This window comes from Embiotoca jacksoni, unplaced genomic scaffold, assembly GCF_022577435.1.
Source record: "Embiotoca jacksoni isolate LCO1_2020_lvr unplaced genomic scaffold, fEmbJac1.0.p SCAF_1, whole genome shotgun sequence".
Lineage (NCBI taxonomy): Eukaryota > Metazoa > Chordata > Actinopteri > Embiotocidae > Embiotoca > Embiotoca jacksoni.
The window spans coordinates 8746324-8761048 of record NW_027185229.1 but is presented as its reverse complement, the minus strand read 5'-3'; the positions used below and the strand labels follow the sequence as shown (position 1 = coordinate 8761048).

At 42.1% G+C, this 14725-nt stretch overlaps 1 protein-coding gene across 1 annotated transcript; it reads left to right on the top strand.

Moving 5' to 3' along the window:
• Positions 1-366: 366 nt before the first annotated feature.
• tmf1 (TATA element modulatory factor 1) lies at positions 367-14179 on the top strand. The gene is made up of 17 exons (XM_069148463.1): positions 367-942; positions 1049-2400; positions 3227-3330; positions 4819-4945; positions 5121-5226; positions 7266-7408; positions 9017-9183; positions 9949-10105; positions 10481-10573; positions 10705-10861; positions 11013-11205; positions 12211-12280; positions 12360-12452; positions 12541-12663; positions 12811-12957; positions 13091-13216; positions 13356-14179. Exons 1-17 carry the CDS (start codon positions 807-809, stop codon positions 13494-13496), a joined length of 3435 nt encoding a protein of 1144 aa, XP_069004564.1. The 5' UTR covers positions 367-806; the 3' UTR covers positions 13497-14179.
• The last annotated feature ends 546 nt before the right edge of the window (positions 14180-14725 follow it).

The window sequence follows — 14725 nt, the reverse complement described above, 5'->3', positions numbered from 1 at the left end:
TGAGATTACGAACAGCTAAAAAAATTTAATTTACAAAAAAGAAAGTATACGGTCGTAGAAGTGTGGGAGAGAATTTATATAAATATTTTTTCCTCTCAGGCTTGTGAGAGGCTGTATATTTATATCATGATGATGATGTTTGGTGGGTGAATATGCAATCAATATACACCGTTTCTTTAATTTACACACTATTACACGCTTTTTATTTAATTTCGCTATCTTTCTGCAGTATTTTGGGTAACAGGTCTTCCCCTTAACCCAGACACCCTCCACGGCCGCGCGTGTGACTTCACACCGAGTGGGCGCGTGTGTTGACGGACCAGCTCGTGACGTCACGGTGCTACGTGGACAGGAAGTAGCGAGCAGGCTAACGCTTTGCGTGCTACAAGTTGAGAGCGACCACAACAAACGATGACGACCGAGCGTAGGAGCCGAAGAAAAGCTCGATTTACCACGGAAATGCGTTTGACTTGACCTTCTTTCTGGAGTTCTGTGAGCGATGTTGGGAGAAACCCGCATTTCTACATGACTGACCTGAAGAAATGTCGCGATTTTAATGGCCAGAAACTCTTCTGCTGTCCACGCTCCCGACAGCTTCGGCTAGCGTTTACGCACGTCTTTGCTCGTTAGCTGCACGGTAGCTCGGTGTCACCTCAAGCTTCTCTGAAAATATTCGCGACTGACGACAAACGCGGACGCGGTTAATGTGACAGTGTTTGTGTGGTAATGCTGAATTCCCTTAAAGATCCGTGGAACTCATTCTGAACTGGGTGTTTGCTCGCTAGCTGACTCGCCCGATAGTCAGGATGAGTTGGTTTAACGCGTCTCATCTGTCCACCTTTGCTAAACAAGCTTTAACAACAGCTCAGAAGTCAATTGACCGTGTCCTGGACATCAAAGAGGAGGACCAATGGGGTGACACAGTTGTAATGCCCTATGATGGTGAGTAATGTGACATAGTGCTCCAACAGTTTCTGTTGCCATATGTAAATTTAAGATGAACAGCTACAGCCACTTCAAATATTAAAACTGATATCTCTTTGGTCAGATGTTACATTATCTGGAAAGCTTTCATTAAGTGGAGGATGGGGGATGACGCAGTGGGAAGCACCCCCTGAGGAGAGGACCAATACTCCTCCTCCTTCCTCAGAGGCCATCACTACTCCCGTCACCCGCACCGTTGTGGATGAATCCGAAAACTTTTTCAGTGCCTTTCTGTTGCCCGGAGACGTACAAGTTGTCATCGACCCCCAGGTTGTGTCTGTGCCCCCTTCTAAGTCTCAAAGGCGGCTTCAAGAGAAGGAAAATAAAAGCAAAGATGGTGTGGTCCAGAAAGATGTGGAGAGTCAAAAGTGTGGACCTGCTGATGAGAGTCCTGAGAGTCAGACAGCAGCTGAGAGCCAGTCAGAGGAGCCCGAGTCCTCACCTCCACTACATTACTCAGACACTATCCTCCTGCAGCCAGTCTCTCCTGCTTCTTTGGCCAGTGAGCCTCCCTGTGACCCTGACTTTGAAACAAGCAGCGTAAAGACAGATGATGGCACAACAGTTTCTGTAGACTTAAAAACAGAGCAGTCACAGACTCCATCAGAACACCAGGTGGATGTCACAGATTCTCCTCAACCCTCCACTTCTCACGTTGAGAGCTCTGCTCCTTCTGATCCCTCGCCGGCCACATCCTCTAAGGAAGTAATCCCGGAGCATAAAGACTCAAAAGTGGAGGATCGTCAGAATGATACGCCCTCCCCTCCAGTCAGCGCTTTCTCCTCAGGAACATCCACCACCAGTGACATTGAAGTCCTCGACCATGAGAGTGTGTTGAGTGAGAGCTCAGCCAGCTCGAGACAAGAAACTAGTGAGAGCAAGGCTGGCCTTCACTTAATGCAGGGCTCCTTCCAGCTTCTCACTGCCTCCTCCTGTGGAGATTTCCCCCGACTTGAGGACTACCCTAAACTCACAGAGAGCTGCGGTTCGTCCTCGGATGCATTTGAGCGCATCGATTCATTTAGTGTGCAGTCACTGGACAGCCGGAGTGTCAGTGAGGTTAACTCAGACGATGACGTCCCAGGCAGTCGAACTCTAGCGTCTGTCACCGCGGGCCCTGCTCCTTTAACGGTATCGTCGTGTCAGAAGCAGGACGATGGAGTGGTGGAGAAGGTAGGTGAGGAGGAAGAGGAGGAGGAGGAGGGATTCACTGAAGCAATGAGGGAGCAGTCGCTGGATGAGATGGAGGAGAGTGGACGCAGTGCGACACCTGTGAATAGTGAGCAGCCTGAAGAATTGACAGGGCAGGAATCGGAGGTTAATGTCACACTTTCCGAACCCACCGCCAAAGCTGAAGAGCCAATCACTGAAGAGATGAAGAGTGTCACAACTGTTCAGATATTGGAGCTTCAAAAGGTAACAACTGATGTTGTACACTTGCACAGCTGGCAGAATGAGATTTAATAATTTATTTTAAGCACATACAAATATTTTGTATGTGTTCACCTATATTAATTCTTGAGAGAGGTTTTGGAACAAACGTGTTGATTAAAATGAGATATTCTGCAAAATATTAGTTCACAAAGTCCACATAGCTTTGTTGATCCTGATGAATGCACTAACCCCTCCACGACGTAACTTGGCCACAACATTTGGCAAAAAAACGATAAGGACTAATCGTGTGTTCAGTACTATGCAAAAGTTTAAAACTTCTCTGAAAAGTAAAAATGTCTCCATGAACATAAGTAAATAATTGAAGAATTCAGCAGTGATCACAAAGCAACATTGATACATTTAAAATGAAACCAAAAAAAAAAAAATCAACTCCGTATTTTGTACAGCTTTTCAAAGCAAAACAGAAGTAAATAGCTTTGCTACCCTGCCATGTCATCATTTCTTGTAGATTCTTCTGACCTGTTTTTCCCAGATTATCGGCTGTGACTTTGGAAACTTGATAGTTTCCTGTCTAATAGATTTAGCTTTCAAAACCCGAGATGATGTAGCAGCAAAGCTTCAAACAGCAATGTTCGAACTTAAACAATGAAACAATCACATGAAGATTAATTCTAATTAAATCTCCTGCCAGCATATAACATTTTTCTTCAATGAAATATCTGTAATCACTCCACAAGTCTAAGAATCTGTCATTCCAATCAAAGAAGATTATTGTACTGGTTTCGTTATGAATGTGATATTTTCAGGCTTTTTTGTAAGTAGAAAAAACATTGTGGACATATCGTAGGTTAATGATGAGCTGTCAGGCCGCCTTGAGAAGAGAGAGTCTCAGCTGCTGGCGGTTAGCAAAGACAAGGCCAGGCTGGAGGAGGAGTGTGACAACCTGAAAGAGTGAGTATGTGGCACGCACACACCTGCTTCACTCAAGAACTATAAATAATCTTAACTGCTATTACTGATATCATGGGGCCTGTTTCACAAAACCTGGATGAGGGATTAAGGGTTTCACAAAAGCAGTGGCACATAAATTACCATGGAGATTTGTTCTGTGCAAATATCCTGGTCCAGACCAGGCTAACAACCATTCTTACTTAATCCTGGTGCCTTTCAGTCAGTGTTTACTCTGATCAGAAATCAATTTCGTACAGTTATTCCCTGTCAAAAGGAAGTTTTGCTATAAAATAAATAATAAAAGAAGTTTCCCTTTATAAAGACTACTGTTTATATTATTACTTGAGGTTTGATGAGTATTTTATTGCAGTTACTGAGATCATTAGAAATGGACAATAAAGTGGCACAGGTGTTTTGAATTAAGTCATGAGGGCAATAAAGTATTAAAAGATGGGTGTTTCTCCCTTTACAATCGCGTGTCCTTGATGATGTCATCGATGATGGCCAAACGGCCTTTCTGATGGAAAAAGGTGTTTCGTGACAAGTCGGACCCCTCGGCTTTTTTAATGACTGCCTGCATGAACGTTCCCAAGATTCAGACCACTGAGCCCTGACCGTCCCACAGATCATCTGTACTGGGCTTAAAAAATGTTAAAGTGTAATCTTCAATGTGAATAATATGAGTAACATTAACTTCCTCTGCTCACTTTTAAGACATTAAGGTATACAACTGATAATTTGAGCCATTAACTCCTTGGAGTAGGCTATAGCATTATGACAGTTTTAGTTTAGATCTGTGTTCGATAAATGTTTATTTTAAGGAAACGACGCATTCAGTCAGTCCACTACTGTCTGCCATGCCTGTTGAGCTCCCTAATTAAAGCAGCAGTGTTCTTTTTCACATTTTGTCCTTTTCCTCCTCGTATGCTTCCATTAAAAGCTGTTTCTCACTAAGATTTAAGCATGCAGCACGCCTCTTTTCCATTTAACATCAGTGAATATGAACCACCTCGTGGTCTTTTGAAGACAGCCATGAAAGTGTATTTATCCAGATTAATTACACACACACAAGTTTGAACGAGCCGCACTTGATCAGCCAGGATTGGCAATTGTGAAACATCTTAAGCCAGGATGAACTGACTGGGCTAGGTGAAGCCTGGATTTACTCCAGTAGCCTGGACTTCTTAATTCTACTTTTGTGGAACGGGCCCCAGGTCAGACAAGACACACAAGATAATACCACCATAAAAACATCCAATATACATTGATTAGAGAGAAGTAAGAAGACATTCTGAACTTCATTTATATTGTCATTACAGTGCACGGTTAAATATATCACAAAGTATTCTAAGGATGTTTTTCATTCAGTCTCTCTGACTGTTGACTTCAAATAATTGACGGGTGCAGAATTCAGAAAGCATATTTGCCTCGAGGTCGTACAGATTTTGACATTAAGCTCTTACATTAAAGAGTCTGTTTGTCCTCCAGTGAAGTGATAAGCTTGAAGGAGGAGAGTTCCACTGTTCAGTCCCTGAAGGATGAGTTCACCCAACGCATTGCCGATACAGAAAGGAAGGCTCAGCTGGCCTGCAAGGAGAGAGACATAGCCAAGAAGGTAACTCCCATATTAATAATATTGGTCATTCATTTTAAATAAATTGAGAATTTTCTCCAAGAGCCGCACAGGCCTTTTTTAAATTCTGTATTTTCCTCCAAACCCAAATCCTGATAGACTCCAAAAAATTAACATGTCCAAAGTTTCTATGTCAAAGAATGTATTTGTGCTACAGGAGATAAAGGGTTTACGAGAAGAGCTTTCTACAAGACTAAACTCCAGTGATACATTGGAGATCATCAAAGAGAAGGAGGACCAGATCAAAGGTCTGCTGGAAGAGGGTAAGACTTATTTAGGAAGCATCTCCACCAATCCCACCTGACCTCTATAAATAGACTGCACAGTCTAGACTCGGTTGTATTCTAGGTCTTTCTCACTACTAAAGTTGCTTTAGTGGATGTCAAATGTAACAGATTAACTAATAGTTTGCTGGATTATGTAAACTCTCATTCAAACATCTGTTATCATGTATATACACTGCTCAAAAAAATAAAGGGAACACTTAAACAACACAATGTAACTCCAAGTCAATCACACTTCTGGGAAATCAACCTGTCCAGTTAGGAAGCAACACTGATTGTGAATCAATTTCACCTGCTGTTGTGCAAATGGAACAGACAACAGGTGGAAATGAGGTAATTATCAAGACAACCCTATAAAGGAATGATTCTGCAGGTGGTGACCACAGACCACTTCTCTGTCTTTCTCTGCCTTTCTGGCTGATTTTTGGTCACTTTTGCATTTTGCCAGTGCCCTCACCACTAGAGGTAGCATGAGGCGGTGTCTACAACCCACAGAAGTTGCTCAGGTAGTGCAGCTCATCCAGGATGGCACATCAATGCACGCTGTGGCAAGAAGGTTTGCTGTGTCTGTCAGCACAGTGTCAAGAGCACGGAGGAGATACCGGGAGACAGGCCAGTACACCAGGAGACGTGGAGGGGGCCGTAGGAGGACACCAACCCAGCAGCAGCAGGACCGCTATCTGCTCCTTTGTGCAAGGAGGAACAGGAGGAGCACTGCCTGAGCCCTACAAAATGACCTCCAGCAGGCCACTAATGTGCATGTTTCTGCTCAAACTGTCAGAAACAGACTCCATGAGGGTGATACGAGGGCCCGACGTCCACAAGTGGGGCCTGTGCTTACAGCCCAACACCGTGCAGGGTGATTGGCATTTGCCAGAGAACACCAAGATTGGCAGCTTCTCCGTCGGCGCCCTGTGCTCTTCACAGATGAGAGCAGGTTCACACTGAGCACATGTGACAGATGTGACAGAGTCTGGAGACACCGTGGAGAACGTTCTGCTGCCTGCAACATCCTCCAGCGTCACCGGTTTGGCGGTGGGTCAGCGATGGTCTGGGGAGGCATTTCTCTGGAGGGCCGCACAGCCCTCCATGTGCTAGCTAGAGGTCCCCTGACTGCCATTAGGTACCGGGATGAGATCCTCAGACCCATTGTAAGACCATATGCTGGTGCAGTGGGCCCTGGGTTCCTTCTGATGCATGACAATGCTTGGCCTCATGTGGCTGGAGTGTGTCAGCAGTTCCTGCATGATGAAGGCATCGATGCTATGGACCGGCCTGCCCGTTCCCCAGACCTGAATCCAATCCAGCACATCTGGGACATCGTGTCTCGTTCCGTCCACCGACGCCACGTCGCACCACAGACTGTCCAGGAGTTGACTGATGCTTTGATCCAGGTCTGGGAGGAGATCCCTCAGGAGAACATCCGTCGTCCCTCACCTAATTTTGACTTGTCTTGAGGAATTTCCACAGAAGTTGGATCAGCCTGTGATCTGATTTTTCCACCTTTATTTTGAGTATGATTCTGAATCCAGACCTCCATGAGATAATGATTTTGATTTCCATTGATCATTCTTATGTTATTTTGTTCTCAACACATTCCACTATGTAATGAATAACGATTTTCAACTGGAATATTTCATTCATTGAGATCTAGGATGTGTTGTTTAAGTGTTCCCTTTATTTTTTTGAGCAGTGTATGAAGATAAATGGAGAGGTACAAAATGTTGCCACCTGAAACACAAAATCAAATGTTATAGATTATTTTAGTTTTTTCGATGGAGAGGGTAGAGATGTGAAAAACAGAAAATATATTATTACAGTGCAAGAATCAGACATACAGCAGCTGTGAAGGATCAGAGTGTTAATAGTTTATAATAGTACAGCTGGGGACTTGACTTTTTTTTCTTTCTTTTTTTTTTACCTTGTTACTGAAATACTGCTCAGTGGGTATAGCCTCAGCATCAATTTCCATCTTTACCAGAATGGTTGAATGGGGTCTTATGTTCTCTCACTTTTAGGTGAAAAATTGTCCAAGCAGCAGCTGCAGCACAGCAACATCATCAAGAAACTGCGTGTGAAGGAGAAGGAGAGTGATACAAAGTTGACCAAGCAACAGAAGAAAATCAAGGAGCAAGAAGAGGAGCTCAGGCACCTGCAGCAGGTCAGGATTTACTACAGTGTAACCCTGTTTCCAAAAAAGTTAGGATGCTGTGTAAAATGGAAATAAAAACAATGCAATGATTTGCAAATTGTGTAAACCCATATTTAAATGCAAGTAGACTAAAGACAGCATATAAATGTTGAAACTCAGAAATGTTATTGTTTTATTAAAAAACGTGCTTATTTTGAATTTGATGGCAGCAGCACCTCTCAAAAACTTTGGGACGGGCATGTTTATCACTGTTTAAAATTTCTCCGTATTCAACATTTGGTCTATTTTCAATTAAATATGGGTTTATGTGATTTTTCAAATCATTGCATTCTGAGTTTATTTACATTTCATACAGAGTGACACCTTTTTTGGAAACGGGATGGTAATACACATTAAGAGTTTTTCCCCGACCATCATCAAATGGTTTAAGCACTGAAGTTTAAAGAGCAAACAGTGTAAGGCCGTCTTGAAAGCTTTCTACACATTTGATCTCGTTAAGTTTTTTTTTTTTAAACTTGGTCTGATCATTTTAAGGTTATTCCAATAAAATGCCGAAATGCTTAAATTCACTTTTTCTATGCACTTGCTAAACTGTGATGTTTGATTAACTTTCTTCATATTGGTTTTATGTTCTAAAATCTTGAGTTAACAGATTAATTTAAAAAAAACATTGCACATAATGACATCATCCATTTAATTCCTTATGCGTCTGCACGTCATATCTCACCACTATCAATTATAGGCAAAAGCATAACCGTTAACCACTAGGCTACCATGGCACCCCAGGGATTATGTTTTTATAGGTTCATTTAGGCTTAATCCAGTAAACCAAATTTACTTTTGATTGTTTCAGTTAGCAGTGTTTGCGTCTTCAGCTTTCAATTTTGGTGATTTACTTTGGTTATATTTGAGAAAGTGTGGTTGACAAGTCAGGACTTGGTATTGTTAGAAGGTGCAATAAGATGGGTTTAAGCTCAGTTCGTCATTCCATGTTTTGACTGTGCTTTTCAACAGATAAAGCTTCTGATTTGGCTTAATGTGAAAAGTGAATGTAATTACATAATGCCTTCACACTGACTCATTTTGACACTCACTCTGACCTCTTTGAAATTAATGAGCTAGTTAAACCATGCGCATGAGACAGAGATTATGGGAGCTTGGTGTGAGGATTTAACATATTGCTGGGCGGAGCAGGGTTGCGTCAAAGTCACCTTTTGGTTCAAAGTTTCAAAGTGCATATGGCATTTATTCTACAACACAACTATACTTTCAGAACATCTTAACAAAACTGCAAAAATATAATGAAGGACTTTGTTGTCTTTTACTGTCCTGTAATGTTTTGGAAAGATGAAAAATATAGGGCCATTTAAATGTTGTGTATTTGTGCATTTAGGATTGGTTATTCATTACTCTTAACTCTTTGTTTTCTAACATATCAACTACTGTAAAAACTTTTTTTTAAAAGAGATTCTCACCATTCAATGAATGTTTTTTTTAATTTTTTTTTTTTTTATATATGTTTTTATGTTTGTTCTTTCATGTGTAGATAAAGTGTTTGTTGTCATTCACTTAAACTTTGTTTAGTATGATCACGGTTGCCTGTTTTATGCGTTTTAGGTCCTAGATGGGAAGGAGGAGGTGGAGAAGCAGCACAGAGAGAACATCAAGAAGCTGAACGCTGTGGTGGAGCGACAGGAGAAGGAGCTGAGCAGACTGCAGTCAGACTCTGAGGAGCTGCAGGAGAAAAGCAGAAGTCTGCAGGCAGCTCTGGACAACTCTTATAAGTAAACATTGGCACACCCTGCTATTGATACTGAATACTAAGGACCAGAGCGCTGACTGGAAATCCAACTTTATAAGCCAACTATTGTATCTTAGGTCCTTCAGATCTCATATTTTTTTCAGGCTACGATTGGAATAAGACACTTTCATTGTGTAATACTCCAGTTTTTAGTAACTATTTATATGCATAGTGCTCCCCATATTTTTAAGTTGGTCTTCAAACAAGTAACATATTGGCCATCAAGTAATTCCCTCCTGATGTGAATCCAGCAAAAGAGCACAGTCCCTGTACTGTGCAAAACAATTTTTTAAAGTTTAGCCAAAGCTAATATGATACTTCAGTAGTCTAATGTACTTATATCAAGTTGCAGTCTTTTTTTTGTTTTGTTTTGTGTTGCTGGACAAGGTTTCCTCACTGTGACTTTTGGACTAAAAAGACACAAACTTTGGAAGAATAGATTTGACTAAATCAGACCGATTAATCCTCATATTAGCTTTGGTTTAAGTTTTAAATGTATCTTTGCACAGAAGGAGGACTGTTGTCACATCCCCATCTCTTGGGGGGATAACTTCACAGCTACAATAGCCAGTAACTCTTTCCATGTGCCTAAGGACATCTCACTATTGTACGGAGACACAGTTAAGAAAATGTAAACCTAGCCTTTCAACATATTCTTAAGTAATATAGAAGTGCTCGATCAAGCTTTTTGATTTTAGATCCAGTGTGCAGATGTAAATGGCCATGATGGTGATATCTCTGTTTTCAGGGAGCTGGCAGAACTTCACAAGGTGAATGCCAGCCGAGCCAGTGAGGCTGAAGAGGCAGCTCTGAGCAGGTCGACACAAGCCAAAGAGCAGCTGAGTCTGGCTCTCGAGAAGGCCCAGGAGGAGGCCAGGATGCAACAGGAGGCACTGGCCAACCAGGTAACACAGGCTTGTGCTGTACACACACGTAACCATGGAGCATTTTTTTTTCTATGCATGCAAATAAAGCCGACAATATCAGCATACCTTATGTAAAGTGTGCTCTACAGTATAATTTAATGCAGCCTCAATAAACATCAAATGTGAGTCAGGGATGCAGCAGTAATTTGTAACTGCCGTTTTGCCATTGTGCTCAAGGAATAATTATTTGCGTGTTTTTTTCATGCATACTTACTAGTCAATTCATTTAACTTGACACACAAATTCATCTATCCCAGAACAAGCTGAATTTTGTATGTTTGACATTTTATCATTTAATCAAAGACAAGTTAAAATGGACATTAAATCATTATCTCTTTGTAATACTGTGCACAGGTGGCCGACCTGAGGGCGGCTCTGCAGAGGGCTGAGCAACAGCAGGGAAGGAAAGAAGATTATCTGAGGGAGGAGATCAGTGAGCTTCAACAGGTAACATAATATATTTGAGTTAATGTATCCAATCAAGATGTCTCCTTTTGAGAAGTTGCAGAAATAACCATCATTTTGACAGGAAAAAGGGTTTATTTAATGCACTCCATTGTATTTTTGTCTTCTGTTAGAGACTGCAGGAAGCAGAGACTCGGAACCAGGAGCTCAGCCAGAGTGTCACCTCGGCCACACGACCCTTACTGCGACAAATTGAGAACTTACAGGCCTCACTCGGTGGACAGACGGTATCCTGGGAGAAACTGGAGAAGAATATCTCTGACAGACTTGGTGAGAGCAGGCCACTTGTGATCCGATCTGGCCAGGAGGGATATGTCTGGATTGATCTAGCCAAGTGGAAACAGGGTGTATGGTGCAAAGTGGGTGAAAAGCTTGATGTCTTTTTGCTCTGTCTTTTTGCTCTCCCTCTTTGTCTCAACAGCGGATGCCCAGGCTCAGCTGGCCGTCGCTGTGGAGAAGGAGCGATCAGCAACAGAAGACCTGTTGACCATCAAGTCCCAACTGGCCTCCCTGGAGTCCCAGAATTCCTTGCTCCGCCAGGAAAAAGCCAGACATCTGGCACAGCTGGAGACTGAGAAGAACAAGCGGGAGAAACTGGAGGATGAGAATAGCAGGTGACAAATTCCAAACTTAAAACTACTAGGTTGAGTGATAATGCGCATCCACTGCCTGGTTTGTGTCTCTTGGCAAGTGGAACGTGTGTGGGGTTCCTAGATGAAGTTTATGTATATGTGGTTAGTTTATTGAATAGTTGATCGAGTGTTATTATCAGTGGCTTGTATTTGCTTTTCAGTAGTTATGTCCAAGTAATGTGTTAGTGTCTAAAAATGGCTGACAAAAGTAGGATTTTTCAGAGGGACCTTAAGTAGCACACTGACCTGAATTTGGTCGGTTTTTGTGGTGGATTCAAAAAATTATACTTTGAAACATTAGTAAACAGAGTTTTATAGCAGAATGAAATGATATCTTCCTCTGATCTACTGTGGTTGCATGTTGTTGTGTGCCAATACAGAAATACATCTGTGTCAGTGGCAAAAACAATATTGTAGTTTTCAACAGTTTTGTTTTTCCAGACATACGTGAAGAAAGTCAATAGAGAAGGTTTTCTGAGTAGGATAAAACTTGCAGAATGGTTTGGGAAACTGTTAGTCACCACAACTCCCCTTGTAATGTTAATGCTTGCTGGAGTGGTGAAGTTTTACAAAAAACATTTGTGAGTCTGAGTGTAAAGCCGGGGCCCCGGGAACCCCCTTCCTACCCACCCTCCTGAGAGAAGCACTCATGCATGGGCTGCTCATGGCTTTTGTGCCACGGGATTATGTTTGGTTAGAAGGTCCCATAGTATGAGAATGGGCCAGTGGCGCATTGGATAATGCATCTCACTACTGATCGGAAGATTCTAGGTTTGACTCCTGGCTCCATATTTTAGTCTATTATCTACACATAGACATAAACAGCTTGCTGAAAATATGACTATATAAGCTATCAAATTTTTGTCTACTGAACAAACCATTTATCTTCTTCAGGAGATAAGCGGGGTAAAAGATTGTTCTATAGCATCTCAGAGAGGACTTCAATACTGGTGATTCTCTGTAGTCACTTTTAGCTTCTCATTCTAGGGAGCATGTTGAATTGGAAAATCTGCGAGGAGAACATAGTCGGATGGTTGAAGAGGCCAAGAAGGAAAAGGTACCACAACACTCTTTCTTGCTCATGTTGGTAAACTGCATGAAACAACCTATGTGCTTCCTTTTGCTCCTCCCACCAGCTGCTGCTGAACAATCAGCTAGAGATGGAGAAGATGAAGGTGGAGCAAGAGAAGAAGAAATGCTACTTGGCACAAGAAGCACTCAGAGAAAAGGTTTAGGAGAATTTTATAATTTATTAACATGTTATTTTATTTTGAGTTCGTGTCATTCAGTCCAAAACTTCTCAATTTTAATTTTCAGGAGCGGAAAGCCATGACCCACTCTATTGGAGAGCCCCCAGTGTCTTCCACGCCCTCCCTGTCCCGCTCTAGCTCCATCAGTGGAGCTGACAATGCTGGGCTGCACACTTCCATCCTTTCCCAGGTGCACCCTGCTTTCCTTACAATGCTAGTTTGAATGTATATCTTACAATCAAAAAACATGTCAACATCTGGAACCTGAAGATGCATTTATACCTGCTTGTATTTGTGTAGCTTGACGGCTTTAATACCTTGTTTTATTCTTCCCCAGGATGACTCTTTAGACCACTCGCTGGGCACCATGACGATGAGTGGGACCAACCTGTACGAGGCCGCCAGACTGTCTGGAGGCTCCAGCATCATAGAGAACCTCCAGTCTCAACTCAAGCTGAGAGAAGGAGAGATAGCACAGCTGCAGGTACTGCAGCAGTTCAGAACAACATTTATCTTAGATTTAAGATTTCAATTATGAATTAGATGCCGCTGCTACATAACAGCAGTTGTTTACTATTATATGTACTGGACTCTTTTGTTTTCTTTTGTTCTCTTAGCTTGAGATCACCAGTCTGGAGAGGAGCCGCTCTGTGATGGCAGAGGAGCTGGTTCGACTCACAAATCAAAACGACGAGATAGAGGAGAAGGTGAAAGAGATCCCCAAGCTGAAAATCCAGCTCAAGGTACAGGGCTATATATACATCATTAGTATAGTCTGGGAGACCAGAACCTTATTGCAAATATTGCCCAGTGTCAGCTTTCTTCTTGAGAGGTACTGTATCCGCAGAGTTTCTTCTCATTTTGTGTGGCTGTGTGTTTCAGGACCTGGAGCAGAGGCACAACACCATCCTGCAGATGTATGGAGAAAAGGCTGAAGAAGCAGAAGAACTAAGACTGGACCTAGAGGATGTAAAGAACATGTATAAAACCCAGATTGATGAATTGCTGCAGAACCAGAAATAAACTAGTTGCATTCACTGTGTTACTTCTGGGGCTCTACTCAGTCACAAATGCTTTCACAGGAAACAGTTAGGCAGAGAATTTAAGTTTAATCACTGTGTCCGAAGAAAACTCGTTCATTTGTATCATTTTATTTAGATTATGATCATATACTCTATTTAAATTGGGATGTTGGTGTAATGCAAAACATACACAGTGCATATTACTGAATCAGTTTGTGATTCACCTGTCCATTTGAAATCTTTGGGACTTTGTTCAAGCTTTGCTTTATACATTTCTCATGATTGACCCTTTGACATGGTATTGTATAGACAATTTTTAACTGCATGAGACGGTGAAGGGTTATTTTGCACTATACAAAATCAACCATTAGTTCTTAATGCATAATCGGAAGTATATAAAAAAAATATTGTACAGAGAAATGTATGTATTGTTCTTAACTCCTTGCAAATCACCAAAGGTGGTGTCGACCTGAGAGTAGTCTGACTGAAATCCTGAAGGCTGGGTTTTAAACTGTATACATATGTAAATGATTAAACATTTATTGGGGTGGTGAAAACGTTGTCGTTTTCTAATTTAGATGGTGCGAAATCACACATCCAAAGTTAGTATTTTCATTGCATTCACACAAAGTACTAATGCTTCACAAAACGCTTCAAATAAATCTCTGTTCTGCACACTTTAAACAGTTTTCTTCCATGTCTAAAACACTTGCACACTCTGACACCCTTTGGCCGAAGGTGGGGTACGTCCTGGACAGGTCTCCAGTCTATCACAGAGAGACAAGACAGAAACAAAGACCATTCACACCTAAGGTCATTTTTTTTGGTTCAGAATCACCAACATCAAGACGTGCATGTCTTTGGACGGTGGGAGGAAGCCGGAGAGAACCCACGCAGGCACAAGGAGATCATGAAAACTCCACGCAGAAAGGCCCCGGCCGAGGTGGAGGGCTGCAGTGATAGTTGACTTTGTGGAACTTTCTCCCATCTCCCTACTGCATCTCTGGAGCTCAGCCACAGTGATCTTTGGGTTCTTCTTTACCTCTCTCACCAAGGCTCTTCTCCCACGATTGCTCAGTTTGGCTGGACGGCCAGGTCTAGGAAGAGTTCTGGTCGTCCCCAACTTCTTCCATTTAAGGATTATGGAGGCCACTGTGCTCTTAGGAACCTTGAGTGCTGCAGAAATTATTTTGTAACCTTGGCCAGATCTGTGCCTTGCCACAATTCTGT

What these genes read in the sequence shown, in the direction of transcription:
- tmf1 (XM_069148463.1), top strand. Translation starts at nt 807, where the DNA reads ATGAGTTGGTTTAACGCGTCTCATCTGTCCACCTTTGCTAAACAAGCT. An exon ending in AGGAGGCACTGGCCAACCAG is followed by an intron (nt 10,106 to 10,480) that starts GTAACACAGGCT and finishes TACTGTGCACAG; the next exon opens with GTGGCCGACCTGAGGGCGGC. An exon ending in AAGAGGCCAAGAAGGAAAAG is followed by an intron (nt 12,281 to 12,359) that starts GTACCACAACAC and finishes TCCTCCCACCAG; the next exon opens with CTGCTGCTGAACAATCAGCT.